This window comes from Diabrotica virgifera, chromosome 9 (genome assembly GCF_917563875.1).
Source record: "Diabrotica virgifera virgifera chromosome 9, PGI_DIABVI_V3a".
Taxonomy (NCBI): Eukaryota; Metazoa; Arthropoda; class Insecta; order Coleoptera; family Chrysomelidae; genus Diabrotica; species Diabrotica virgifera.
The window spans coordinates 60,292,458-60,320,408 of record NC_065451.1 but is presented as its reverse complement, the minus strand read 5'-3'; the positions used below and the strand labels follow the sequence as shown (position 1 = coordinate 60,320,408).

The following is a 27,951-nucleotide window of genomic DNA, read 5'->3' as shown; positions in this document are numbered from 1 at the left end:
TACGAGCCGCCACTGAATTGAACAAGAAATTTTTGATGGTATAAATGTTAGCGATGTAATTAATGAATTTGCAACAGCAAAGTCTCAGAAAATATCGTCTACATTATAGTGTAGGAAACAAAGGTTGAACCTTGCAAAATGGACACAAGTCCGGTTTTATTTTTTTTCTGGTATATCAAGGGGTGCTTATTAGAAGACTAACTTTTTCTGAAAAAATTTCGCCCCGGAACCTCCCTTTTCACCCCTTTAAAGGGGGTAATTTGTGGTTTTTGCGGAACGTAGCCCTTCCTGCTACTTTTACAAAAAATTTCCTTTATAGAAATATGAAGAGGACTATATTTTCTACGATTTATTTCCAACACCATCTCTCTATCATCCACCGTTTAGCGGGGGTGGCGCCCTAAAGTTGACAAGTTTTTAAAAAAGATGTTTTTAAAAAATATATATTTTTCCCTAACTGTAACGGAAATTAAGAAGAAATCCTGCGGCGATTATTCACAAATAATTGACTGATTTTTTGGTGTAGGTTTTACTTAAGGGTAATTGCCCTTTTTTTAATTACAGGGTGTTACATTTTAAAAAAACCTCTTTTTATACCATCCGAACCGTTTATGCTAGAGTAAACAGACTTTCAGCGATTACCCATGTACTGGTGCTATTTACAAATTTGTATAATGCACCCCCATTTTTTCCCCGGAACCACCCCAAAAAAAAGAAGAATTAATAAATAAATTGATTTTCTTGGAATCTTTCACACACAATGCCCTTTATTAATATGCTTCATACATAATTTTGTGGACGTTATTATTACCCATGCATGGACACCAAAATCAATTTCCTAGTGCAACCCCTGAAGCAAAAAAAAATAAATAAAATGGGGGGTTGAAATTTTTTTTTGTTTTTTGCTTTTTGATCCATATGGGCATATGCTTCATCAATAGTGCTTTTCAAAAATATATATGGTTATTGCAACATCTCTGCGAAAACCACCTCTATCCTTGAAAATATACTGCAGAAACTACCCCTATCCCTTGGCGAGCATGTTTTTACGATTTTCTCATTACCTATGTATTATTTTTAAACAAAACTTATACAAGGTTAAAGACCACTATTTACTCTAAAAATTATGTCGTATTCATTTTTTCGTATAAGCAACCGTTACGGCACAGTGGCGCCGTAAACCTCATATATGCTTTGGCGGGCTCCAGTTTTTGTTTCTTTTTTCGTCATCTGTTCGTTTTATTGATAAAGTACTTACGCAAAATAAAACAACACAGTGTAACCTACAAATTATGACTTATGCACATTTTACATTCTTTGCTCCCCAAAGCCACAGTGGTGGCCCAAAATAAATTTTTGCATATTTTCGCCACCTACATGCATTTTATTGCATTAATGCTACCTTAACAGCACAATATTTACCCTTAGGTGGTCGCTACACAGTGGCGGATCCAGGGAGGGGTGATGGGGTGATCACCTCCCCCCCTCTCAAACCAAGTGATATTATATTCAAAGATTATAAAAATATTAATTTATTTTTATAGAAATTTAACCAATTGGCACCCCCCTCTTAACGATGCTGGATCCGCCACTGTCGCTAAAGCATAAAAAGTCATTCTTATAAAAATAATATTAATATAATATAAGTATTTCTATAAAAATAAATGAATATTTTTATAATCTTGAAATATAATATCACTTGGTTTGAGAGGGGTGGGGGTGATCGCCTCCATCACCCCTCCCTGGATCCGCCACTGCTTAGCGACCACTTAGGGGTGAATATTGTGCTATTAAGGTAGCATTAACGCAATAAAATGCGTGTAGGTGGCGAAAATATGAAAAAATTTATTTTGGGCCATCACTGTAGCTTTGGGGAGCAAAGAATGTAAAATGTGCATAGGTCATGATTTGTAGGTTACACTGTGTTGTTTTATTTTACATAAGTACTTTATCAATAAAACAAACAGATGACGAAAAAATAAACAAACACTGGACCCCTCAAAGCATATATGAGGTTTACGGCGCCACTGTGCCGTAACGGTTGCTTAAACGAAAAAAATGAATAGAACCTAATTTTTAGAGTAAATAGTGGTATTTAACCTTGTATAAGTTTTGCTTAAAAAAAAATGAATAGGTAATGAGAAAATCGTAAAAACATGCTGGATAAGGTATAGGGGTAGTTTCTGCAGTATATTTTCAAGGATAGGGGTAGTTTGCGCAGGGATGTTGCAATAACCATATATATTTTTGAAAAGCACTATTGATGAGTCATATGCCCATATGGATCAAAAAGCAAAAAACAAAAAAAAAATTTCAACCCCCCATTTTATTTATTGTTTTTGGCTACAGGGGTTGCACTAGGAAATCGCTTTTAGTGTCCATGCATGGGTAATAATAACTTGCACAAAATGATATATGAAGCATATTAATGAAGGGCATTGTGTGTGAAGGATTCCAAGAAAATCACTTTATTTATTAATTCTTCTTTTTTTTGGGTGGTTCCGGGGAAAAAATGGGGGTGCATTATACAAATTTGTAAATAACACCAGTACATGGGTAATCGCTGAAAGTCTTTTTACTCTAGCATAAACAGTTCAGATGGTATAAAAAGGGGTTTTTTAAAATGTAACACCCTGTAATTAAAAAAAGGGCAATTACCCTTAAGTGAAACCTATACCAAAAAATCAATAATCTATTTGTGAATAATCTCCGCAGCATTTCTTTTTAATTTCCGTTACAGTTAGGGAAAAATATATTTTTTTTAAAAACATCTTTTTTAAAAACTTGTCAACTTTGGGGCGCCACCCTTGCTAAACGGTGGATGATAGAGAGATGCTGTCGGAAATAAATCGTAGAAAATATAGTCCTCTTCATATTTCTATACAAGAAATTTTTTGTAAAAGGTACAGGAAGGGCTACGTTCTGCAAAAACCATAAATTACCCCCTTGAAGGGGTGAAAAGGGGGGTTCCGGGGCGAAATTTTTTCAGAAAAAGTTAGTCTTATAATGAGCACCCCTTGATATGCCAGAAAAAAAATAAAACCGGACTTGTGTCCATTTTGCAAGGTTCAACCTCTGTTTCCTACACTATTAGTACAATAGTTTTATTTTCCTATTGTACTTATAGCCCAGTAAATGGACGTGAAATACGGCGATACCGTGTAATTTTCAGGGTACCACCGAATTGCATGGAAATTTGGATTTAGGTTCTACTTTACCCTTCACTTCAAAGTTGGACTTGTGCCGTTGATTGTTTTTGCTTGGTGAGTGAATGTTACCCCTTCTTGGTGGCGAAAAAATATAGGTTTAAACTAAGTTCGGAAATGAATTAACGGACTAATTCTAGGCAACTGTTTTTCTATAGAGTTTTGTAACTGAATCAATACTTTTCGAGTTATTTGCGAGTGAAAATATTTATTTTTCAACAAAAAAACACGTTTTTAGACGGCTTTTCTCAAATACCTCAAAAACTAAGTATTTTATCGAAAAAATATTCCTATCAAAAATGTAGTTTATAAAAAAAAAAACGAAAAAAATGGTGCATTCATGAAGTCTACAGACCTAGTAAAAGCAAAATTGGGGCTCATGAAAAATACGTTCTTATTCGTCAAATTCCAAATCGAATATTTCAATGTGAAACAAAAAATTAAGCACTTTTCGGGGAAAACTCATTAAAAGTTATTATGACTTCTATACTTTAGGTTTTTGCTTTATTTCAAGCACCTACCTATCTACCTACCTTCTGAAAAATAAATAAACAAACATGAACCAAAATGCCTAAGGGGCGCCAAAATCCTTTTTTGCGCACAGGCGCCAGTAGCCCTTACGGCCCTTACGGGGGCCCTGCTAATGCACGTCTTCATGTCACTAGCATAGTGAATACTTACCTTGATGAGATTCAATTTAAACATTATACTGGCCAGTATATAGCTCATATTAGATTTAAATCCGATTATAGCATTTATGTGATACTTTAAAACATCGCATTCGGAAAAGAAGTCCTATTCCTATGATACAGAGGGACTATAAGGCCCCGTCTCACCATCAAATAATTGACAGTTATTTGATCAAACTTGACAGTCAAACTTGACTAGTGACACAAACTATACATACTAACTGTCACTTTGTGTCACTAACTGTCAAGTTTGATCAAATAACTGTCAATTATTTGATGGTGAGACGGGGCCTTTAGAATAGCAACACAAAAATTTCATTCCAGATGCATATGTAAACGTATGCAATATTTTTGTCCGTGAGTATACAGAGAGTCTGTAATTTGGAATAAATTTAATATCTTAAATACCAATTGTTTTTTTGAAAAATGCTCAGACCCGTCGATTAGTATTTCAAATTGACCTTTTTGACATACAATAATAATGTATACAGGGTATTCCAATTTAGAGATATGACGTCATCGTTGATTTTCTTAAACGGCAACACTGTCATTTTTATAGCTATTTTTATAGGGTGTGTAAAGTTATACACAACTGCAAAATATCAAATTTTTATTCTCTACCATTTACCAGGTAATAGAAAATAACAAAGTTATGTATCTAATTTGGAATAAATTCAATAATTAAAATAGTAATTGTTTTTTTGAAAAATGTTCAGACCCATCGATTAGTATTTCAAGTTGTCATTTTTGACATACAATAATAATGTATACAGGGTGTCCCTATTTAGAGATATGACGTCATGGTTGATTTTCTTAAATGGCAACACTGTCATTTTGATAGCTATTTTGATAGTGTGTGTAAAGTTATACACAACTGCAAAATTTCAAATTTTTATTCCCTACCATTTACAAGATAATAAAAAATAACAAATTTATGAAAAACAAGTAATCAAATAATAATTGAGTTTAATTATTTCAATTAAGCAAATCCTCATAATGTTGCCCTCAATTATTGTCAAATTGTCAATGGGCGATTTTATGAGCATTTCCTTAATTGAAATAATTAAATTCAATTACTATTAATTGATTACTTGTTTTTCATAACTTTGTTATTTTTTATTATCTTGTACATGGTAGGGAATAAAAATTTGAAATTTTCAGTTTTGTATAACTTTAGACACACTATCAAAATAGCTATCAAAATAACAGTATTGCCATTGAAGAAAATCAACAATGACGTCATATCTCTAAATAGGGACACCCTGTATACATTATAATTGTATGTCAAAAATGACAATTTGAAATACTAATCGACGGGTCTGAGCATTTTTCAAAAAACAATTAGTATTTTAATTATTGTATTTACTCCAAATTACAGACATAATTTTGTTATTTTCTATTCTCTTGTAAATGGTAGAGAATAAAAATTCAATATTTTGCAGTTGTGTATAACTTTACACAACGACACAACCTATCAAAATAGCTATCAAAATGATAGTGTTGCCATTTAAGAAAATCAACGATGACGTCATATCTCTAAATTGGGACACCTTGTATACATTATTATTGTATGTCAAAAAGGACAATTTGAAATACTAATCGACGGGCCTGAGCATTTTTCAAAAAAACAATGAGTATTTGAGATATTGAATTTATTCCAAATTACAGACTCTCTCTGTATAATAACATTATACAAATAATGGCGATATTTTTGGAACAACTTTATTTTTTGGTTTTGAGAAAATATGTACTGACAGACCCCACCCGTCCACTCGTGTCACTTTTGGAAGTTAAGTTTCATATATTTGTAATGCAGTTTTTTTCAGTTTTTGACATAAAAATATAATATTTATGAAATATTTAGGAATAAATATGACAGAAAATATGGGAATGGGAACTTTGAACCCTCATTTAGCTCGAGTTGTACGACAATCAGCGTCGCGCCGTTCAAATACTCCTCTATACCAGGCTCATTAGAAGTGGCAACCAATAAAAGAGGAAATGGCAAATCTTTTGAATTTTTTTAACAAGTAATTTACAATTTGGACTGGAGTAAAAACTTCTTTTTTGCGAGTAAACTTTTTCCCTTTTATGCTAAGGATTCCCGACAAAAGGGAAATTTTGCTCCAATTGGCAACACTGCAGCACAGCATACATACCATAATCTGTCAGTAGCAGTGTCAGTAAGTACGAGTACCTTAGACAAGGAAAAAAGAGAGGACGGGTAACACTCATTTAAAACACACGTTCCAAAAGTGAAGCCAGTTTTTGGTTTGTTTGTCACCAGAAACATGGCGGTCACGTCAAAAATAACAATGGGTTGCCAGTGGTGGGTGTTCGTTGAAGGTTAAAATTTCATAAAAAATAAAGTAAATCATCATCTAAAATTCGTAATAAAAACATATGTATGTATTGAAACATATGTACGTAATATGATCAACTTAATAAAACATTTACCGTACACAAATTCTTCATTTTAAATACATTTCATGTTTTTATTTTAACTACTCAATGCATAACAATACCCCAAAGATACGTCGATGATCAAAATCTCTGGTGTCAGTTTGGCTTCACTTTTGCTCAAGGATTACTCGTCCTCTCTCTTTCCTTGTCTAAGACACCGAACAACCCGAAGGCACAGTCGACTCGGCGGGAAGAGTTCACGCATCTGGTTTGCGCACGGCCGGCGGCCATTTTTTCGGTCCACAGGTCCGCTGCTGACACGATCAATTTGTGATTGTTGTTGTCAGTTCACGCTTGTTTCGGAGTTACTTTGATTTTGTGTTGTTCTGTTCGGTGATTTTGTTTTTGTGCAATAATAATTATGGATATGGACAAAAAGAAAGGCAGTTCGAATTCAATATGTGCAGCGATCAACTGTAAAAACACGGTATCAAATTGCAGTCAAATTTTTGTGCGTTTTCCAAAAGACGAATCAAGGTAAGCATTTTTAAATTCACAATGTTTCTATAAATGTGTATGTACTTGAATGTACTTAAATGGTTAGGTACTTGAAAATTGGGTGTTAACTATGAAACTTTACCTAATCAACTATTTTTAATGGGAAATAAGCCACAATTTTATCAAAAAAATGATTTTATTAACGTTTCGACAACCAAGTCGGGTGTCGTTGTCAAAATACAAAATAATTCTTGTATTCAATCATTGAAAATAGTTGATTATAAAAATGCCACAAGGAAATATAGCTTCAGAACAAAACTTTACCTATATGTATACATAAAATATTGTTGAAAACGTAATACATACTTTGTTATTGTAGAGCTTGGAACTCCTATTTTTTGTACAAAAAAATTACAGAAAAAGAGATAAAATACATAGAATACAGAGAAGCTCTTATTAGATCGCTATTAGGTCTCGATAACAATTTCAAGGATGGTTGTTTCTGTGTCCATTTCAAGCCAATTCATCAACATAGTGACAATTCAGAACCTCATTATGCTACTGGTACAGTATCTCAACACTTCCAAGAACTGATACCAAGACCAGATAACCATCATAGAAAGTTCTATTACCTACGCTGTAAACAGTGTTCCAGAGACAAGAAGAGGACAGAAAGTCATTGGAGATGTGAGGCATGCCAGGACACTCCACCTCTTTGCCCTGGACCATGCTACTAAAGATATCATATAGAAAAAAACTATTTTGACGGCTCCTACCTTCATAGTTTTTTTTAGTAAAGTCAATTAATTTTAAGCAGTTTAGTCATTTCTAAAAATTTGAGTTCAAAACATTCAATAGTATAATAGATAATCAAGTGCGTTGGTTTGGTCGAAAAAAAGTTAGCAGGTGTCCGCCAGTGTGTTAAAAATACACAATAATTATTCGTATGGGCATTTTTGGTATTGCAATTTTTCCATTTAACTGTTTTAAATTTAATGAAACAACATATAAACTAATAAATAATTTATTAACAAATTATCCAGCATAATATCTTAATTATTTAACGCTGCCAAAAAGACCAAAAGATATACGATGCATTGAAAACTTGTACTGGTATCAGAGAGCACAATTAAAAATAGATTTGTTAATTAAAATTATATGTTAAATAAGTTTAAAATAAATAAATTTTATTTGCTACACTTATTTGAAAAATCAAGACCGGTGCTGCAACATATATTTAAGCAACGCCGGATCTGACCACTTAGACCGATAAAACGGCGCAAGGTCACAGAATCTGTCTGACAGCTAAACAATGAAATTTATTGAAGTGCACCTTCGGGTTGTTCGGTGTCTAAGACGAGTACGGTATTTATTAACTTGAACTACTGTCAGTACAGTAGTGTCAGGTGTCAGTGTCAGTTCAGTCTCAGTCAGTGTCAATATCAACACGTATTGGTTATGTAGTGTACTTACTTCCATTAGGAAATAAATATAAATCAGGGTCATGCTTTGTCTGATAATAAATACATTCTCTAATTCCCCAAATTAGAAATCCAATATTATACAGGGGACCCTTATCATAGAGTGACAAATAAAGTTTCAGTGATCATTTTCAAAATGATTTTATTATAGTGTAGTCTAGGAAACTAAAATAATATGGCTTACTCAGTAAACACAACACCTTTATTACAAGAACAGTATGATTCAGACGGTGAAGACGATGGCAATGATATTCTTGTGCCCCAAGACAGACCCTTATTTAAGGCAGAACCCATAGATAAATTCTATGCCACCTATATCATATTTTACATACTGGGTATAATCAGTTTGCTGCCTTGGAATTTTTTTATAACAGCTGATGATGTAAGTAGTTTTCCTTTGAATTATTTTTTATTATTATTTATTAAATTAAGAGTGTACCTAAGCCTAATAACCATCAATTTATATTATTTAACCTAATCTGCTACTTTACTTTATCACACAGGTTCAAAAGGTTTGGTTCATTTGATTGAGGCTCTTTGGATTAGGTCTTCATTATCTAACAGTTCTAACACTTCCCTGTTTGTATGATTTTCATAACTGTTGGCAATCTTTGTTTCCTCTTTAATTGTTGCTAAGTATATGAAGTCCTGGATGTAGATCTTTGTTGAGGATAAACCTGGAACATTGATTATGTATCTTCAGTTTTGGACTATTGAAGACAACTATAGTTTCTTTCACTAGTAGGTACCTACAGTAGGACCATACTGGTTTAGCATTTGTTTGTAAACTACTACCTTGTGCTAGATTGTAAGTTGTGAGCTTATATCTAATAACCAATATTATAACATCTTGTATTTCAATTTTAGCTCTTCAGTTTTCTTTCTAATCTGTTCCTGCCACTTTAATTTTCTATCCAAATGTAACTGTAGGTATTTAACTGTTTTTTGGTACTGGATGATTTAATCCTTTATTCTAACTAATTTATTTTTTTGTTTAAGTGAAATCGATATGGGCAGATTTCTCTTAATTAATTTTTATGTGCCATTTATTATTCCAAGTTTTTATTTTGGTCACTGCTTTTTGGAGGTGTCTAGTTATTTCTTTAATGTTTCACTGACGGCTAGTATTGCAGGGTCATCTGCAAATGTGGCCAGTCTATACTAGTGGCAAGAAAAGATTCAGGACTGAAGAGGGTGGAAAAAGATAGTAGACAAAGCAAAATTGTAATGTTTGAAAAATAGCCTAAAGGATATATGTGGACCAATACACTTCATTAAATGGATTAAAAGAGCTCACGGAATATTGAGTGACCTATACTCTACCTAGAGTCATCAGTCTATATATTAATATTTATCTACACTCCATTTCAAACGTTAGAATCAGTATGGTTGTATATTGCAAACATGTTTGCCATTCTGTGAATTATCATAAATAAATCCTCCTTTAATATTCCACAGCAGTTAACAGTGATAATCCTCTACAAGTACCTGCTTAATACTACCTTTCACAGCTGTTGCCGTGAAGAGCGGCAACGTTATCCAAAAAATTCTCATTTACTTTGCATGGGGCTATCCTTGTACACTGCATCGCATGATTGAAATATGCTGCAGATTATCTTTGGCTATGGTGCTATGGTTTATCTATTATTTGTGTCTATTTCACTCATTATGTTATAACTGCCATTTAATTAAAACATTTAAATACATTATTATTTTTTTTATTACAGTATTGGATGTACAAATTTAGAAATGTAACCAACATTACTAACATAAGAGACGCTCCTCCTAAAAGGTCGCCTCTTCAAGCAGAATTCACTTCGTACCTTACATTAACATCATGTTACCCAAATTTGGTGTTTCTTATCCTCAATACAGCTATTAGTCAAAGGTGAGTGTTTTTATTAAAATACTATACAAAGTATAGCCACAAATTATACAGGGTGTTTCAGATGTGCTTACACCATTCATACATCGGAAGCTCTTTAATCGATATCTATGATAATTGGTTTATGCGGATTTTAAGTTATGATGAACTTTAAGAAAAGATTTTGACAGACATGCCATTTCCGGTTATACCGGAAGTGCTCTTTCATTTGACACCTGTGGAATGGTTCTAACGTCATTTTTTCCGACTTATGATATTGCAAAAAAAATGCTCTCTAGGATAAACAATTTGAATAAAATTTAAACAATTGTGAAATTTTTATCACATATTAAGCACCAAAGAACCCTTATTTGACAAAAATTTCAAAGCTGTACACTAAGTTTTACAACAGTTATTGCGAAAATATTTTTTTTGCAATTCCGACCTTTTTTCGCAATTATATTAACAATAAATGAGTACATCAAACTTTGCAATACGTCATTTTAAAGCTTTTTCCATAATCTCGAATATATTTGTACTAAAAAAATCATAAGTTTCACGAACATGGTATATTTTTGTCTTATTACCCTGGCCTAATATAAGACGTCTCTTGATTTCGTTTTACAGCGAATTCTTTTTTATATAAAATCATCTGTTTCTTATTATTTTGAGCGAATTAAAAAAAACAACCTATGACGCCACGTCGTAATAAGTCTTGAAATAAAAAATTGAAACTAAGTAGTTATTTTAAAGTAAATAGTATAAAAAAATTTCAATGTAAAACAAATAATGTTTAAATTGTTTTTATTTATTTATGTATTTTTTATTAGTGAGTATTACACTCTACCACTTCTAGCCCTTATGTAAGTTTCAATTTGCGTGGGCACGCTCCTGATCAAACTGTCATCATTTTGTTGTGGTAGGTAGTTCCATTCTTCAAGAGTAGCTTGTACTAGCCTTGCAGTGTTTTGTTAAGCATATCTCACAAATGCCCTATGCCCTATAGGGTTAAGATCGAGTGAGCAAGCAGGCCACTGCAGAATAGTGATACCTTCTGCTTCAAAGAAGTCTGTAGTCACTCTGCTGGTATGTGGAGGTGCATTAACATGCTTGAAAATTAAATTTTCTCTCATTGCACCTGTCCAGATCCTAACTACAGGTTATAGAGCCAAATCAATATACCAGCGAGCTGTTCGTTGGCTGAATGAAAATTAAAGGAGTTTTTTTACCGATCATAATGCCTCCCGAGAACATGACACTTCTTCCTTTATATCTTTGAACAAATCTGGCAGTTTCCGTTCTTGCTTGTCTTCCTCAACCTCTAAGTACACGAATTCGTCAGTCCTCTGAGGTTACACAAATCCTGGTTTCGTCAGAAAATAGAACATTTTGCCAATTCCCAATGTTCCAGTTTTGGTGTTGAAGATACCAATTTAGGCGTTGAAGACACCAATTTAGGCGATCAATATTGTGCTGTCTGGATAACTCAGGACCCCGTAACTCTTCCTTGCTATATACTCCATGGTCACGAACTCTTTTTTCAAAAGACTAAGTTTTCAATCTAATAGCACATAAAACAACACCAAAAAATGTTGTTCCACATCCTACCACACTGAAAACAATGGGAACCTTCTCTGGTAACACCTCCGAGGCTTCTACAATTTGCAAGTCATAACGGATGCTGAGACTAAGGAAGATGAGGGAATTTTACAATTTATAATTCACGTCCCATCTGCTCAGCGCGGTAAAGTTCCAACGAGAATGGTTCCCTTCGTACTCCAATCAGAGTAAACATGTAAATCAAAAATGAATAATGAATAACCATTTCGTTGCAACACGAAACTACAGCCGCATCATCATTCCAGTTCAATCAGAGAGCGCAGCAAGCACCCCTACCGGTAAACATTTTTTGGTGTTGTTTTATGTGCTATTAGATTGAAAACTTAGTCTTTTGCTAGCAGTTGTCGCTAGGGCATCCCTGCCATTTCGTTCGTTGCAATCCGTGACTGCACGCAGGGGTTTGTCCTAGTTGGGTCAGAGAGAGCAGCATATGTGCCTCCTGATGAGAGACTAATAAGTTTCGAAACCGGTAGAGGTGCTTGCTGTACTCTCTGATTGAACTAGAATATGATGCGGCTGTAGTTTCGTGTTGCAACGAAATTGAAAATGGTTATTCATTTTTGATTTTTTTTACTCGTTTCAATTAAAACACTTACACCTGTATCTACCAAAACTGCCTTTGTAGCTGCAGGTGAGAAATTGTTGGGTATCTTCTAGCTACTTGGACAATGAAATACAAGGTATTTCTTTTAAAATTATTGACTTACTCTGGTTTGCAGTTTAAAGAAATGGCGTATTATTTGTAAACAACCTATATTTAGAAATTTGATTTCGATGTAAATTCCTGAAAGAACGCTACGCACTCTGTGTGCAAAGATTTGAAGACATTATATTATTAGTCCTGTCGCCAGGGGGGTACAACGGCCTCCTTTGTTCAGATGGACTTACCTAAGTTTTTTTATGTATTTTGACCTGTAGAACACGAATTTTTTGGGTAACAGTTGATCCGGATGTCGATAAGATTGTTATAAACAATGAACTTGAGGAATTACATAACAGCAATTTTTCGCAAAACAAAACATTTTTTTATATTTTTTGGGTCATTCTAAGCAAAACATATTCTTACAAGTTTTTGAAGTTATATGTATGTATTACTCCAAAAAAGGTGTGGAAAGAATATATTAGTGTTTTTAGTAAATATATTTATTATAATTTTTGTATCTTTGGATTTGTCTACATCGGAAATAATATAATAAGTAATATTTAAAGTATTTTTATACTTCACTAGGTCTATTTGACACTATGTCTGAGAAATCTTGTAGTTCGCACCCGCACAAACAAAAGGAGTATAGCTCAGTGGTAGAGCGTTCCACTGGAGATCAAGAGGTCCCCGGTTCAAATCTGGGTGTTTTCTATTTTTTTTTTAATTTTTGGTATTGTTTTAATAAAAAATAAAAAATACAAAGTACTAAGTAAAAATTAGTTTAATTTATAAAATATACATAAACTGTTCGAAAGTATATTTATTTCGTTGAAATCTTATAATAGAAGTATAACTTCTTACGTGCGTACAAAGTACACACACATTCTTTTTTCGTAGGATACATAGTTTTCGAGATAAACTCGGTTGTTAAAAAAACTTAAAAATTACAATTCTGCTTACCTACCGCATTTGAAAGTTCAAGTCAAATTCTATCGGTTTTGATTATTTGCATATTGCTAAAAATTATTTTTTTTTATTGTTAAACAAAGTTATAAACACACAGTGCTTGAGTGATGTTTTCAATTTATCTCTCATTTAAAATCGAACCGGTAGGCACGCCTACAAACAGGCAATTTCTACGTAGCGTGCTTTAAAACGCATGCATTGGGCATGGGAAACACTATTTGTTTATAGCTGGGTTTTAAAATAAAAAAATTAATTTTTAGCAATGCAAATAATCAAAACCGATAGAATTTGACTTGAACTTTCAAATGCGGTAAGCAGAATTGCCATTTTATTTTTTAATCAAAAGTTATTCGGAATTGCAATTTTTAGATTTTTTGAAAGTTTAACCACGTTTATCTCGAAAATTATGCATCCTACGAAAAAACTTGTAAGAACATTTTTTGCTTAGAATGACCCAAAAAATACAAAAAAATGTTTTGTTTGGCGAGAAATCGCTGCTATGTAAATCCTCAAGTTCTTTGTTTATAACAATCTTATCGACATCCGGATCAACTGTTACCCAAAAAATTCGTGTTCTACGTGTCAAAATATATAAAAAAAAACTTGGGTAAGTCCATCTGAATAAAGGAGGCCATTGTACCCCCCTGACGACAGGACTATTATGATTGTAAATGGATGAGATATTAACTTTAAAAAGGATTGTCTTTATCTGTCAAAATTTCTGAAAAATCACACATAACTCAAAAAAATGTAAAGTTTTGACCTATGGTGGTCTTATACAAATTTTGTCTATAATTTTACGCATAATCTAAGAATTCAATATAACATACAGGGTATCTCATTTAAAATAACAAAGTTGTAATTCACTTCCGGTTATACGTGCTGAGCAGATGGGACGTGAATTATAAATTGTAAAATTCCCTCATCTTCCTTAGTCTCAGCATCCGTTATGACTTGCAAATTGTAGAAGCCTCGGAGGTGTTACCAGAGAAGGTTCCCATTGTTTTCAGTGTGGTAGGATGTGGAACAACATTTTTTGGTGTTGTTTTATGTGCTATTAGATTGAAAACTTAGTCTTTTGAAAAAAGAGTTCGTGACCATGGAGTATATAGCAAGGAAGAGTTACGGGGTCCTGAGTTATCCAGACAGCACAATATTGATCGCCTAAATTGGTGTCTTCAACGCCTAAATTGGTATCTTCAACACCAAAACTGGAACATTGGGAATTGGCAAAATGTTCTATTTTCTGACGAAACCAGGATTTGTGTAACCTCAGAGGACTGACGAATTCGTGTACTTAGAGGTTGAGGAAGACAAGCAAGAACGGAAACTGCCAGATTTGTTCAAAGATATAAAGGAAGAAGTGTCATGTTCTCGGGAGGCATTATGATCGGTAAAAAAACTCCTTTAATTTTCATTCAGCCAACGAACAGCTCGCTGGTATATTGATTTGGCTCTATAACCTGTAGTTAGGATCTGGACAGGTGCAATGAGAGAAAATTTAATTTTCAAGCATGTTAATGCACCTCCACATACCAGCAGAGTGACTACAGACTTCTTTGAAGCAGAAGGTATCACTATTCTGCAGTGGCCTGCTTGCTCACTCGATCTTAACCCTATAGGGCATAGGGCATTTGTGAGATATGCTTAACAAAACACTGCAAGGCTAGTACAAGCTACTCTTGAAGAATGGAACTACCTACCACAACAAAATGATGACAGTTTGATCAGGAGCGTGCCCACGCAAATTGAAGCTTACATAAGGGCTAGAAGTGGTAGAGTGTAATACTCACTAATAAAAAATACATAAATAAATAAAAACAATTTAAACATTATTTGTTTTACATTGAAATTTTTTTATACTATTTACTTTAAAATAACTACTTAGTTTCAATTTTTTATTTCAAGACTTATTACGACGTGGCGTCATAGGTTGTTTTTTTTAATTCGCTCAAAATAATAAGAAACAGATGATTTTATATAAAAAAGAATTCGCTGTAAAACGAAATCAAGAGACGTCTTATATTAGGCCAGGGTAATAAGACAAAAATATACCATGTTCGTGAAACTTATGATTTTTTTAGTACAAATATATTCGAGATTATGGAAAAAGCTTTAAAATGACGTATTGCAAAGTTTGATGTACTCATTTATTGTTAATATAATTGCGAAAAAAGGTCGGAATTGCAAAAAAAATATTTTCGCAATAACTGTTGTAAAACTTAGTGTACAGCTTTGAAATTTTTGTCAAATAAGGGTTCTTTGGTGCTTAATATGTGATAAAAATTTCACAATTGTTTAAATTTTATTCAAATTGTTTATCCTAGAGAGCATTTTTTTTGCAATATCATAAGTCGGAAAAAATGACGTTAGAACCATTCCACAGGTGTCAAATGAAAGAGCATGAGCTACATTTTCAACATGGTTTAAAAAAGCGAATAAAAAATGCATTTATTAGTAATAAATAATTATGCAAAAGTACCGTCAATTTTTCTTTATAAACTTTTTGAATAACTTTTTCAAAAAAATTAACTTTTTTACTTTGTTTTAAGTGTACAACTACCAAGTAATGTTATTTATATCATAATTGATAAACAATTGTAATAAATATATATAATTTCTTATATAACAAAATAAAAAGTTTATAAGGAAAGATTTACGATACTTTTGCATAATTATTTATTACTAATAAATGCATTTTTTATTCATTTTTTTTAAACCAAGTTGAATTTATAGCTCATGCTCTTTCATTTGACACCTGTGGAATGGTTCTAATGTCATTTTTTTCTGACCTATGTTATTGCAAAAAAATGCTCTCTGGGATAAACAATTTGAATAAAATTTAAACAATTGAATGAATCGCTTTGAAATTTTTATCACATATTAAGCACCAAAGAAACCTTATTTGCCAAAAATTTCAAAGCTGTACACTAATTTTTACAACAGTTATTGCGAAAATAATTTTTTTTGCAATTCTGACCTTTTTTCGCAATTATATTAACAATAAATGAGTATATCAAATTTTGTAATACGTCATTTTAAAGCTTTTTCCATAATCTCGAAGATATTTGTACTAAAAAACCATAAGTTTCCGTGTTTTCCGTTGATTTGAAAAAAAGTGAAAAAAATCATTTTTTGACACTTAATTGTTTATACTTAAATAAAAATGTCCGCCAGATCCTACCCAGGAAATAGTTACAATTTGCTTTTATAGGTATTACCTGTCGAAAAAACGCTTCAGTACCCTGGCTGTTTAAGTGTCATGGAAAAAAGTGTCATTACCCTGGACTATATAGGCGAAGCAACGAAGCACTAAAAAGCCCAAAACCTAAAAATTTTGTGCAGTAAGATGAACCGTCATGCAACTTTTTGGATTCGATTCGAGAAAGTGTCAAGCAATTTTGTGAACTAAATTGATCTCCGGCAAAAATTTTTGTGCTTGAGAAAATGCATTTTCAAAGTGCATCTCGAAAAGATGGGAAATGAAAAATTTAGAACTTAGGAAATATTGACGGAAATGATTTCAATTTTTATATTTGGGGCTTTTGGAGGTCAGTGAATACAAATTTCATGACGGCGATGGTCTCCGAGGTACCTGGTGCCCAGGGTGGAGCTCGTCGCCTGGGACCATCGAATAATTCGCGGGACGACAGAACAATTCGCGAAATGAAGATTGGATCCAAAAATTAAAAAATACGCGTTCAATATTTTTCAAAAATCTATCGAATGACACTAAAGACGACCCCCCCACTCCACCTCCTGGAGGTGAGATGGGGGTAACTTTGAAATCTTAAATGTAAACTCCCATTTGTTATTACATATTTGGATTGCTTACGAAAAAATAAGCAACTTGTATTCGAGACATTTTTTCGAATTGTGAATAGATGGCGCTATAATCGGAAAAAACGATTTATCGTGATACCTTAGGTAAATTATAAAAACGGTCTAATATCTCAAAAAATACACTTCAAAATGAAAGACCAAAAAATACGTAATTAATATTTTTCAAGGACCTATCAAATAACATCAAACACGATCCTCCACTCCATCCCCTGGAGGTGGGGTAGGGAGTACATTTCAAATCTTAAATAGGAATCCCCATATTTTATTGCAGATTTGGATTCCTCATGAAAAAATAAGTAACATTTATTCGAAAAATTTTTTTGGAATTGTTGATAGATGACTCTAATAAATAGTGTTTTTCCGATTATAGCGCCATCTATCCATAATTCGAAAAAATGCCTCGAATAAAAGTTACTTATTTTTGCGCAAGGAATCCAAATCTGCAATAAAAATGGGGGCTACTATTTAAGATTTTAAAGTTACCCCCCACCCCACCTCCAGGGAGTGGAGTGGAGGGTCGTGTTTTATGTTATTCGATAGGTTCTTGAAAAATATTAAACACGTAATTTTTGGTTTTTTATTTGGAAGTGTATTTCTCGAGATATTAGACCGTTTCTATAATTTACCATAGCCACCTTTACTTAACAAGCCATGAAGTTGAAATTTGGCAACATCTAATGGTAGACCGGTTAAGTCTGTCCGTTCTCATTTGTTTTTAAATAATATTCACCATATTCACAGAGAAACTAAAACATTTTACAATATTTCGTGCTCCAAATTATAAAAAACATTAAAAGGTATGTTATTAAGATGATTTTAGTTCAATATACATAATATATTTGTATATAAACTTGCGTGCATATAGAAATCCGCCCACTTAAAAATTTCTTCATTTTTGATGTCTTATATTTCCTAAACCTGTTGGCCGATTTAAGTGATTTTTTTAATATGTTATAGCCTTATTATCTAACAATACCGCTGTAATAATATTGTTGCAAACTAGGTAAATTTTAACTGAAATTAAAACCCAACTATAGCCTCAGGTTTTCTTAACATTCTGTTTTTTTATTAATTCGCTTATGTTGGATGATAATAAAAAAAGTTAGCTACTTTAACAACTAGATATATCGACCGTTAAGTACCAATACCTCCTATCTACATTTTTTTCAAAAATAAGTTTATCGCGCCATCTAACTGCAAAGCTTGTTACGCATCTTCTAACAAAATATCCTAACTGTATCTATTCTCAAAGTATTTAAAATAACATCATGGAAATATATCCTACCTTAATCAGCGTTTTTTATGCCGGAAATACCTTCTAACTGAATAGCAGAAATACCTTCTATCTACTCATTTGTGGTTGTTGTTTGTTAGTTGTACCGCCTATCAACAGTTTCCCGGTATTATTCGTTTTTTGTATCTTATTTAGTTCTTCTGCCGTACAATATTGTATTTACGTGTGTGTCTGGTGTTATCAAAAGGTAAGGAGTGTTTTACAACTAAAATTAACAGCCTAAGTAAGACTTTGTACAAAAAATAAATACCTAACCTCAATTTAACTCATGTTTTTGTGTGTTAAAGTTCTTATAAATTAATTTTAAGTTAAGATGATAGTTACATATTCAAGGCTTATAATACAGTTATAGTTAAAAATGTACACACAACCACCAAAGGGAGTTTTAGTAAATTGAAATGTAGATAGCAGATCTTTCCACAAAAATAATTAAAATTACTTAAGGTGTTCGTAGTACATAGGCGGCGCAAAAAACGGGCATATCGGATATTTTGTCATAATGAAAAGCTGTTTAAGAACAGAAAAATGCAGCTATTAATATTAAAGTACGTTTTAACTAACATTGGAAACAAAACATTTTGCTTTTATATGATAAATTATAATAAAGATTATTTTCGATCCCCTAATAGTTATATTTACGTAACAAGCAATGTTTAAAGCATTGAATTTTCAAGTAAAATCTCAAAGTAGTACCTAAATGCAAATTTTTTTACAGATGAATATCAATCAAGATCGACGTAGGAAAACACGGGCAGCTGAAATATTAGGATTGGCTTTGAAACTTGATGAAAACATTCCTTATGGCTGCACAAGTGAGTCTACTACTAGCGTTATTATTTCTGAAGGTTTAGAGCCCACAAGATCACAATCTAAAAATCTGAGCCAAGACGAACACTGTGTAAACTTAATTCATGAAACTACGACATTGATCCACAGTGTACTGTTACCAGATGGAAGTTCCTACATTCCGGAGACAAATGAAAATATTACTCCTCCTATTAGTACAAGCCAACAAGTTGGTAGTCTTGCCTTGTCTGACAATCAAGAAAGTAATCGTTCCTATCAAAATGTGTTTTCCTCCAACAATTTAGAAGACTCCCACTTCCAACAGTTAAACGAGGAACTTCATACTGAAAATGTAATTACAGAGAGAGCATCGACTCCAAGTACATCTTCAGCTCACGATTTTTCACCCAGTGAAAGTTCCTATAACCCAGAGTCTGATTCATCGGAGACTGAGAGCGAAGATAGGGTGTCTGAAGAAAATAGTGTGCCGGATTCTGAGCTGGTGCCAAGACAGGTTTATTTCGGAGAAATCAATGAAGAACGAAAAAGAAAAATTAAACCAGATAGTAAGACTTGGAAAAAAAATCGTAACAAAGAGTTAAGAATGCTTGGCAAAGATTACTTAGGTTATACAAATCCGAAAGAGGGAAAAATGTTACACAATACTCCCCGAAGCGCTCGCAAACTGGGTGAAGCATGCAAGTCTAAAAAATGTACAACAAGTAAAGTCAGGAATTGTGAAAAACTGACCGTGGAGATGCGACAAGATATATTTAATAATTTTTGGACAAACTTAAATTGGGAACAAAGGAAGATTTATATAAATGGATTAGTCTCCCGACAAACTACTGCTAGAAAAACTGTAGGGTGTGAGACAAGACGGGAAGGTACTTTCCAGTATTTTTTGCCTACAGCTGAGGGTAATTTGCGAGTTTGCAAGACATCCTTTTTAAATACATTTTCCCTAGGTTCTTTTACTGTACAATCTTGGGTCAAGAAGTCAGTTCATAAAACACTTCCATGTAATGAAGTCACCAATAGCAATCGAAAACGAGTTGTGCCAAGAGGAACGGCGACAAGAATCCAGATGCTACGTGAATTTTTTAAAAATATCCCAACACTTCCCTCTCATTATAATAGAAAAAATTCGAGAAAATTATTCATCGAGCCATATTACCGAAATAAAACAGAACTCTATAATTCCTATAAAATATGGTGCTCAAATAATAACGAAGAGAGTGCAAGCAGACATACTTTTGACAAGATATTTAAAGATTCAAATCTTTCTATTTATACCTTAAAAAAGGATATGTGTGACATCTGTGTCAGTTATAAAGAAGGAAATATTTCAGACGAAAAATATAAAGATCATATTCAACGTAAATCAAGAGCAAGAGCCGAGAAAGAACATGACAAGGAAAAAGCACAAGCTGGTGAATTTAATCTTCTTACAATGGATCTTGAAGCTGTCAAAGTGTGTCCTTATCTGACTGCAAGTGCCCTCTACTTCAAAACGAAGTTAAGTTGTCACAACTATACGGTCTACAATTTGGTCACTCATCATGCAACATGCTATTGGTTTGACGAAACTGCCAGTGACTTGACAGCAAGCACATTTGTTAACTTCCTTTTAGATTACTTGTCACAACACTGTCTCGCCAACAGGTTACCTATAGTAATATTTTCAGATGGCTGCACATACCAAAATCGGAATAACATTTTGTCTAACGCATTATCTGCCTTTTCTGTAAAATATCAGATAGTTATAACCCAAAAGTTTTTAGAACCGGGTCACACTCAAATGGAGTGTGACTCGGTCCACAGCGCTATCGAGACTAAATTGAAGCATCGTGAGATTCATCTTCCGAGCGATTATGCTTCTGCTACTAAGGAAGCAAGAAGTAAGCCATTTCCGTATGAAGTGAAATTGGTTGACTATCAATTTTTTAAAAATTACGCAAATGAGGACACATGGCGATACACTTCCATTAGGCCAGGTCGTAAAGTAGGAGATCCTGTTGTAACAGATCTGAGGGCTTTACTGTATACCATAGATGGAAAAATACAATATAAACTAAACTTTGATGATGAGTGGAGTGAGTTGCCCATAAGACCTAAAATTATTCCTGAACCGATTTATACTCCCTTGCATGACAAAGTGCTACCTATTAGTTCTACGAAGTACTCTCCACAAACCATACATACTCATAGACGTTTCACGTAAATTGTCAAGGTCAAGACAGCAAATTAGTTACCATTCCAATCCAGAGATGTCGCTGTCAGTCAATTCTCTTGTCATATTTAACAACTGACAGTTGACAATTAAATTAATTTGTTATTTACTTTTTATTTTACAGTTTGTGGCTTAAATATTTTATTATAGTGGTGTTACGTTTTTAATTAGATTTAATCACAAGTTTAATCAATTGTATTAACCTCCTCTCCGTTTTTGTGAGTAGAATTTTTAGTTTACATTGATCATCCCGTGTTGTGTTTCTTCACATTTAAAAAACAATATAATAGATCCTGAAACAGTTTATTCCAATAGACAAGTGTGTCATCAACATTTCGGGCCTATATATTTTTGGAAGTTTGTAAAAGATTATAAGGTATTTATCTAAACAATCATCCTACAAGATTCTTTCAAAAATTTTCATTCAACGCAATATTACACATCAGTGCTTCCACGTGACACATGGCAGTAGTGTTTATAGCATTTTGAAAATAAATTGGAACATTTGAAGTTTTCAGTAAAACATTGAATAAAACATTGAATTGTCTTTCTGTTGTTTTAATTTCCTGCGAAATTTCATCAAAAATCCCGCGAAATTTATAATTTGAAATCCCCACATAACTAAAATTTGTCAATTTAGTTCCCATTCCAATCAAGAGATGGCGTTAATTCGATCCGAAAGATTAGCATGGTCGTGAAACGTCTATGAGTATGTATGGTTTGTGGTACTCTCATTTACAACAATTGAAAACTGTGTTACCGCAAGACTGTCATACATTCTATGACTCACTATCTCAGAAGTCTTAATGTGTTGATATCATTAATAATAATAATAAAGTTTTTTGAGTTTAATTCATTTTTTAATTACATTTAAGACCTCCTATCTTCCATTAAACACATATATTTCAAGTAACAGAGAAAAACAATACCTCCTAACTGACAAACTGTCTTTTTCAAAAGCTCTTTCAAAATCAAATATGTGAGGTACGATAATCTTATACATAAAAAAGTAGAAAGTCCATATATTAAATTATTCTGATTGGCAGAGCAAAATTAAATAAGTTTTTTGCTTCTCCTGTAAAATTTACTTGTCGTTAGATAGAAGGTATTGGTACTTAACGGTCGATATGTTCTTCATCAATACAGTATTTTTGAAAAAATTAAATGCAGAATGAAAGATTACTTTATTACCGAGGGCCGAAAGTCTCTTAGAATGAATAAAAAGTTTCTTTTGAAACTAAAAATCGCACTAAATTTTCTTTTAGTTTGTTACCCCTGTAACTTATTGAAATAAATATTATAGAAGTTTTCAGGGACTTTCGGCCATCGGTAATAACGTAATCTTTCATTCTGCGTTTAAATTTTTCAAAAATACTTATTAGTTTTCTCAGGATTCGAAAAAAATGAATCCTATTTAAATAGCATTGAAGCCGAAAGTTCGTACCCATCCCCTTAAGGGGTAATTCTGCATGAAAAAATAATGACAGTTTGGTTTATAAACGTATGTCCACAAATGTTACCTTTCCGAGATACGGGATGTTGAATTTTCTCTTACAGACTGTCAAAATGACGATTTATTTATTGTTCTAAATCCAACTGAGATATGCAAATGAAATTTGGTAGGTTTTATTGTTGTTATTGTAATTGTTGTTATAGTGATTTCTAGCGATATTTTGAATATAATTTAAAATAAGCTGTTATTTATTTAAAATAAAGTATTTTACACATATTCTTGTCATTGCTTTTTTTGTATAATAAACGTTACTTACAAGGAATTACTTTTAATTTTATTTTTTACAAACTTCTAATTAATATATTTTCCTGTTCGACTCAAAAAATACTATAAATTTTACCAGAATTTGTACTTTAAAATTTTGGTTTCGAAAGCGGTAGTCCGAGAGTCGGACTACCGACGTCATCAATTGCGACGTTGCCTTTTTCTCTTCATGGCTTGTAAAGTAAAGGTGGCTATGAATTTACCTATGGTATCAAGAAAAAATCGTTTTTTCCGATTAGAGCGCCATCTATCCACAATTCTAAAAATGTCTCGAATAAAAGTTGCGTATTTTTTCGTAAGCAATCCAGATCTGTAATAACAAATGGGGGTTTCCATTTAAGATTTTAAAGTTACCCCCACCACACCTCCAGGGGGTGGAGTGGGGGTGTCGTCTTTAGTGTCATTCGATAGATTTTTGAAAAATATTGAACGCGTATTTTTCATCCAATCTTCATATCGCGAATTATTCGGTCGTCCAAGGCGACGAGTTCCACCCTGTGCACCAGGTACCTCGGAGACCATCGCCGTCATGAAATTCGTGTTCAGTGACCTCCAAAACCCCCAAGTATAAAAATTGAACGTATTTCCGTCAATATTTCCTGAGTCCTAAATTTTTTATTTTCCATCTCTTCGAAATGCACTTTAACCCCTTCGTGCCGAACCGTGATTTGGCAAGTCGGCTCGTATATACGGATTCGACCGTTTACCGAGCGGCTTCGCGCGCGGTCGGTTAAAATACAGTATCACACTACAACTAATTAAAGTCAATGTAATAATAACACTAGTTTTAGAAATAAAACTATTTTTAATAAATTTATTATTCTACATAGTATGTCAGTTAAATTAAATTTTATCCATAAAATACCATTTTAAACAAGAATTAGTAAAAAAGATAAACAAGATAATTCGGATCAAATTCCCAGATTATTTTGTGCTTGATATAGTCCCAGTCTCCTAACCTGGGAAATTCCATCCGAATTATCTTGCAAGGGATAGTAAGGTAAGTTGTAAACAGCAGCACAGTACCTTCACCTCCCACACAATCCCATCAGTCAAACATCCAAACAACCTTATCACCAATCAAATTAACTAAATCTAATCTCCTTCTGGACATCACCCACTTTTGAGCGCGGTTTCCCCACTTTTAGATTTGAATAAGGTAATTCGGACGGAACAAAAATACCTGAAAAATATGATGAAGATGGTGTCACCGCCTTATGGCGAACGAAAACTCATGATGCACCCGTGTGCATCACCGTACTTACCGGACAGTCAAACATGATGCACACGGGTGCATCACCGTACCGAAGGGGTTAAAGATGCATTTTCTCATGCACAAAAATTTTTGCCGGAGATCAATTTAGTTCACAAAATTGCCTGACACTCTCTCGAATCGAATGCAAAAAGTTGCATGACGATTCATCTTACTGCACAAAATTCCTAGGTTTAATGCTTCGTTGCTCCGTTGCCTCGTCTAATATTTCTGTTCATTCAGAGAGCGCCATAAACGCCCTTACTAGTTTCACTCTCATTAGAGATAATCAGAGGGTGTATACATATATGATTATCTCTGAACGAACTGAAACAGATCAAGGCTCCTAGTACCGAATCACGACAAAATAACTCGATATGGATGCCGTAGCGACATTTGTTTAAAACAATTCGAAGTTTTATTTCCGGAGAAATATAACCTCTAATGAGACCAAGTTTCTGGTTACGCCTTCTTGGTTTCTATTACAGTAGAGCGTCGATAATCCGAACCTTGGTAATCCGAACTTTCGCTAATCCGAACGCAAAAAAATTATAAAATTAAAAAATATGATCGAAAATTTCAAAAATGGATGGAATCAATTATGGAAAATACAAGATGACAAACAAATCGAAAGCATTCAGGGCGAGAATATGGCAGATATCGCTGCAATATGTCAAAATATACCTGGGTTCGAAGAATGTGACGAACGTTAATGAATGGCTTGAATTCAATCATAATCTACAACGACATCAAATTTATGAGGACGATGACATTGTCGATATCGTTTCATATGTTACATATGTACATATACCCCATTCCACGAATATACGACTTTCTTGGATTATCGCGACAACGAATATCTTACTGTGCAAAATACACTCACCGGCAGAGAAAACGGGCACCCCAAAAAATGGGTCATTTTTAATGTCTTGTATTTCCTAAACCTGATGTCCGATTTAAGTAATTTTTTTAATATGTTATAGCCTTATTCTTTATCAATATCGCTGTAATAATATTGTTGCTAGACAGGTACATTGTCATTATATACAGGGTGTACGAATCAAACTGTGTTTTTTTTCTCAAACTTTGGAACACCCTGTGGAATGTTCTAGCTTTTATAAAATACTAAAATTAAAACCCAACTATAGCCACAGATTTTCTTAACATTCTGTTTTTTTATTCATTCGCTTATGTTGGATAATAAAAAAGTTAGGCACTTTAACAACTAACCCTGTTTTTCGTCAATACAGGGTGTTTTTCAATAAGTACGGCAAGCTTTAAGGGGTAATTCTGCATGATAAAATAATGACAGTTTGCTTTATAAACTTATGCCCGCAAATACTTCGTTTCTGAGATAGGGGGTGTTGAAATTGTTCTTACAAACTGACGATTTATTTATTGCTCTAAAACGGTTTGTGATATGCAAATGAAATTTGGTAGATTTTAAGAGCTAGTTATTGCGCATTTTTTGGCATACAATTGAGAATTTTATATTCACCATTGGCGTGCATACGGGATATATCTAAAATATTTATAATTAAATTGTAAAATTACTATAATAATCTTTCTTATGTATGCCTTATATTCACTTTGTAAAGATGGTTTTTGTCGGTTTCACGTTCTATCGGTACATCGGCTCATCACTACAATATTTTCTCAGAAGCGTTGAACAGAATAATGAAAGGCGCCTTTGTAAGCGGAAAGTTTATCACCAAGTATTAATAAAAATTACAATATACAATAAACTATATGCAAATTTAGTTTCTCTACTATTATGCAAATTACACCCTAATCTTTTCCTACGATATGGAAATCCTTCAGGTAAATCTTAAAAACTTAACGACGTTCTACACCTTCGTTGCGGGGTATGCCTCTCAGAGGAAAGGGGGGAAACTTATATGCAAGCGAAAGTTGGTAACAATGCATTTATAGCAGAATGCTCAAATCATATGTTTCAGTATTGAATACTTTATAAAAATAAATTATAATAAATTACGGAAATTACGGAATTAATTATAATAAATACATTAAAAATAAATGATACGGTAAACAATCCTCATTTTTTAATATGTTATTCCTTACAAAAAAACCTTTAATTTAAGCACAAATAATTAAAAATCGTAGGGTCAAAAGTTATTCACTTTTTAAGAATTCCCATAAGAGCCCATGTTAAAACTTAACTTTGACCCTTAATAATAATTAAACGGCACGGTAAAACAATTTTTAAAAAATCAAGTCTTAGTTTTTTGAAGTAAACTATAACATACTAAAATTTCATGCAAATCCTTAATTCTTTGCCGAAGGTGTAGAACGTCGTTAAGAGGATTTTGCAAGATTTTTATGAAATAAAAAAAAGAGGTTTAATCCTATAAAAATAAACATCCCTATTTTTAATAAAATTCACAAATTAAGCTTCAGTTGAATTTAATTTGATTTTCATCGTCTACGGTTTCTTCGTCTTCTGTATCTCACCAATTAAAGCCACTAAGCTACAGAATTACAGAAACACCGACGCGTTAACAGTGGAGAACGGGCGAACCTTGAACGAAAGACTGTGGGATCGCCCTTACTCTTCTAGACGATTATGCAGTTCAGTTTCTGACATGAATGGATTGGTATATTATTTCTTACGAAATTTTAGGAGTATGAAGGGCGAAACATGCTGTTATAATATACAGACGCATTCTTTAAAAATATGTGAGAAAGATGAGACTGTTTTTGAAATGATCATTTTTCGGGTTCGCCCTTACCTCTCCAAGCTGCTGATATGTACTTTGTTTATGAGCTTTGTATTTTGAACATATTATTATGTTCGATAATCTGAACAATTTGATAATCCGAACTACCCCTGTACCAATTAGTTCGGATTATCGACGCTCTACTGTACTTGCAAACCAAGGGAATGTTGGATTAAAGAAGACACGAGGAGGTCTAAAATTTGAACCTCACTTCCTGCCTATGCATCGTGACAAAATTCCAACGAAAACTTGGTCCCGATAAGTTAGCAGTAAAACTAATACAAAATAAATCGCTGTAAAACGAAATCAAGAAACGTCTTATATTTTCTACGGAAAAAACTTCGAATTGATTCCATATAAGTTTTCTTGTGTGTATTAACATACCGTTTATTTTCAGAGTATCACTAAATAAAAGAGTGTTGGGATCCCTTTCTTGTATGTTGGCTTTAATGTTATTAACGCTGGTATTCGTGAACATCAATACTGATAGTTGTAAGTAGTTTTGTTGCTTTTTAGTACATACTTAAGGTAGGAGGGTATGGTTTGAAAGTACATAACTATTATTATTGTAAATGAAAGTGCATAACTACAAGAATACTCTCTGAAAATTTCAGATTGATCGGGGTAAAATTACCAGAGATACAGCATGTTTAATATT

At 33.2% G+C, this 27,951-nt stretch overlaps 2 protein-coding genes across 3 annotated transcripts in view; both read left to right on the top strand.

Moving 5' to 3' along the window:
* The first annotated feature begins 8,160 nt into the window (after positions 1-8,160).
* LOC114338459 (equilibrative nucleoside transporter 3-like) overlaps positions 8,161-27,951 on the top strand; it is a 131,943-nt gene continuing 112,152 nt past the window's right edge. Inside the window, exons 1-3 of one of the 2 annotated variants that reach the window (XM_050662073.1) lie at positions 8,161-8,659; positions 10,005-10,165; positions 27,691-27,785. In XM_050662073.1, the coding sequence (XP_050518030.1) occupies positions 8,453-8,659; positions 10,005-10,165; positions 27,691-27,785 (463 nt within the window). In that variant the 5' untranslated portion in view covers positions 8,161-8,452. The remainder of the gene's footprint in view (positions 8,660-10,004; positions 10,166-27,690; positions 27,786-27,951) is intronic. The other variant, XM_050662072.1, reaches the window with a different exon arrangement.
* Positions 18,319-22,378, top strand: LOC126892515 (uncharacterized). Its single transcript, XM_050662071.1, has one exon. The coding sequence runs from the start codon at positions 19,205-19,207 to the stop codon at positions 21,515-21,517; it is 2,313 nt and encodes a 770-aa protein (XP_050518028.1). The 5' UTR covers positions 18,319-19,204; the 3' UTR covers positions 21,518-22,378.

Excerpts from the sequence above, each read along its gene's own strand:
- LOC126892515 (XM_050662071.1), top strand. The coding sequence starts at position 19,205 with ATGCAAATTTTTTTACAGATGAATATCAATCAAGATCGACGTAGGAAA.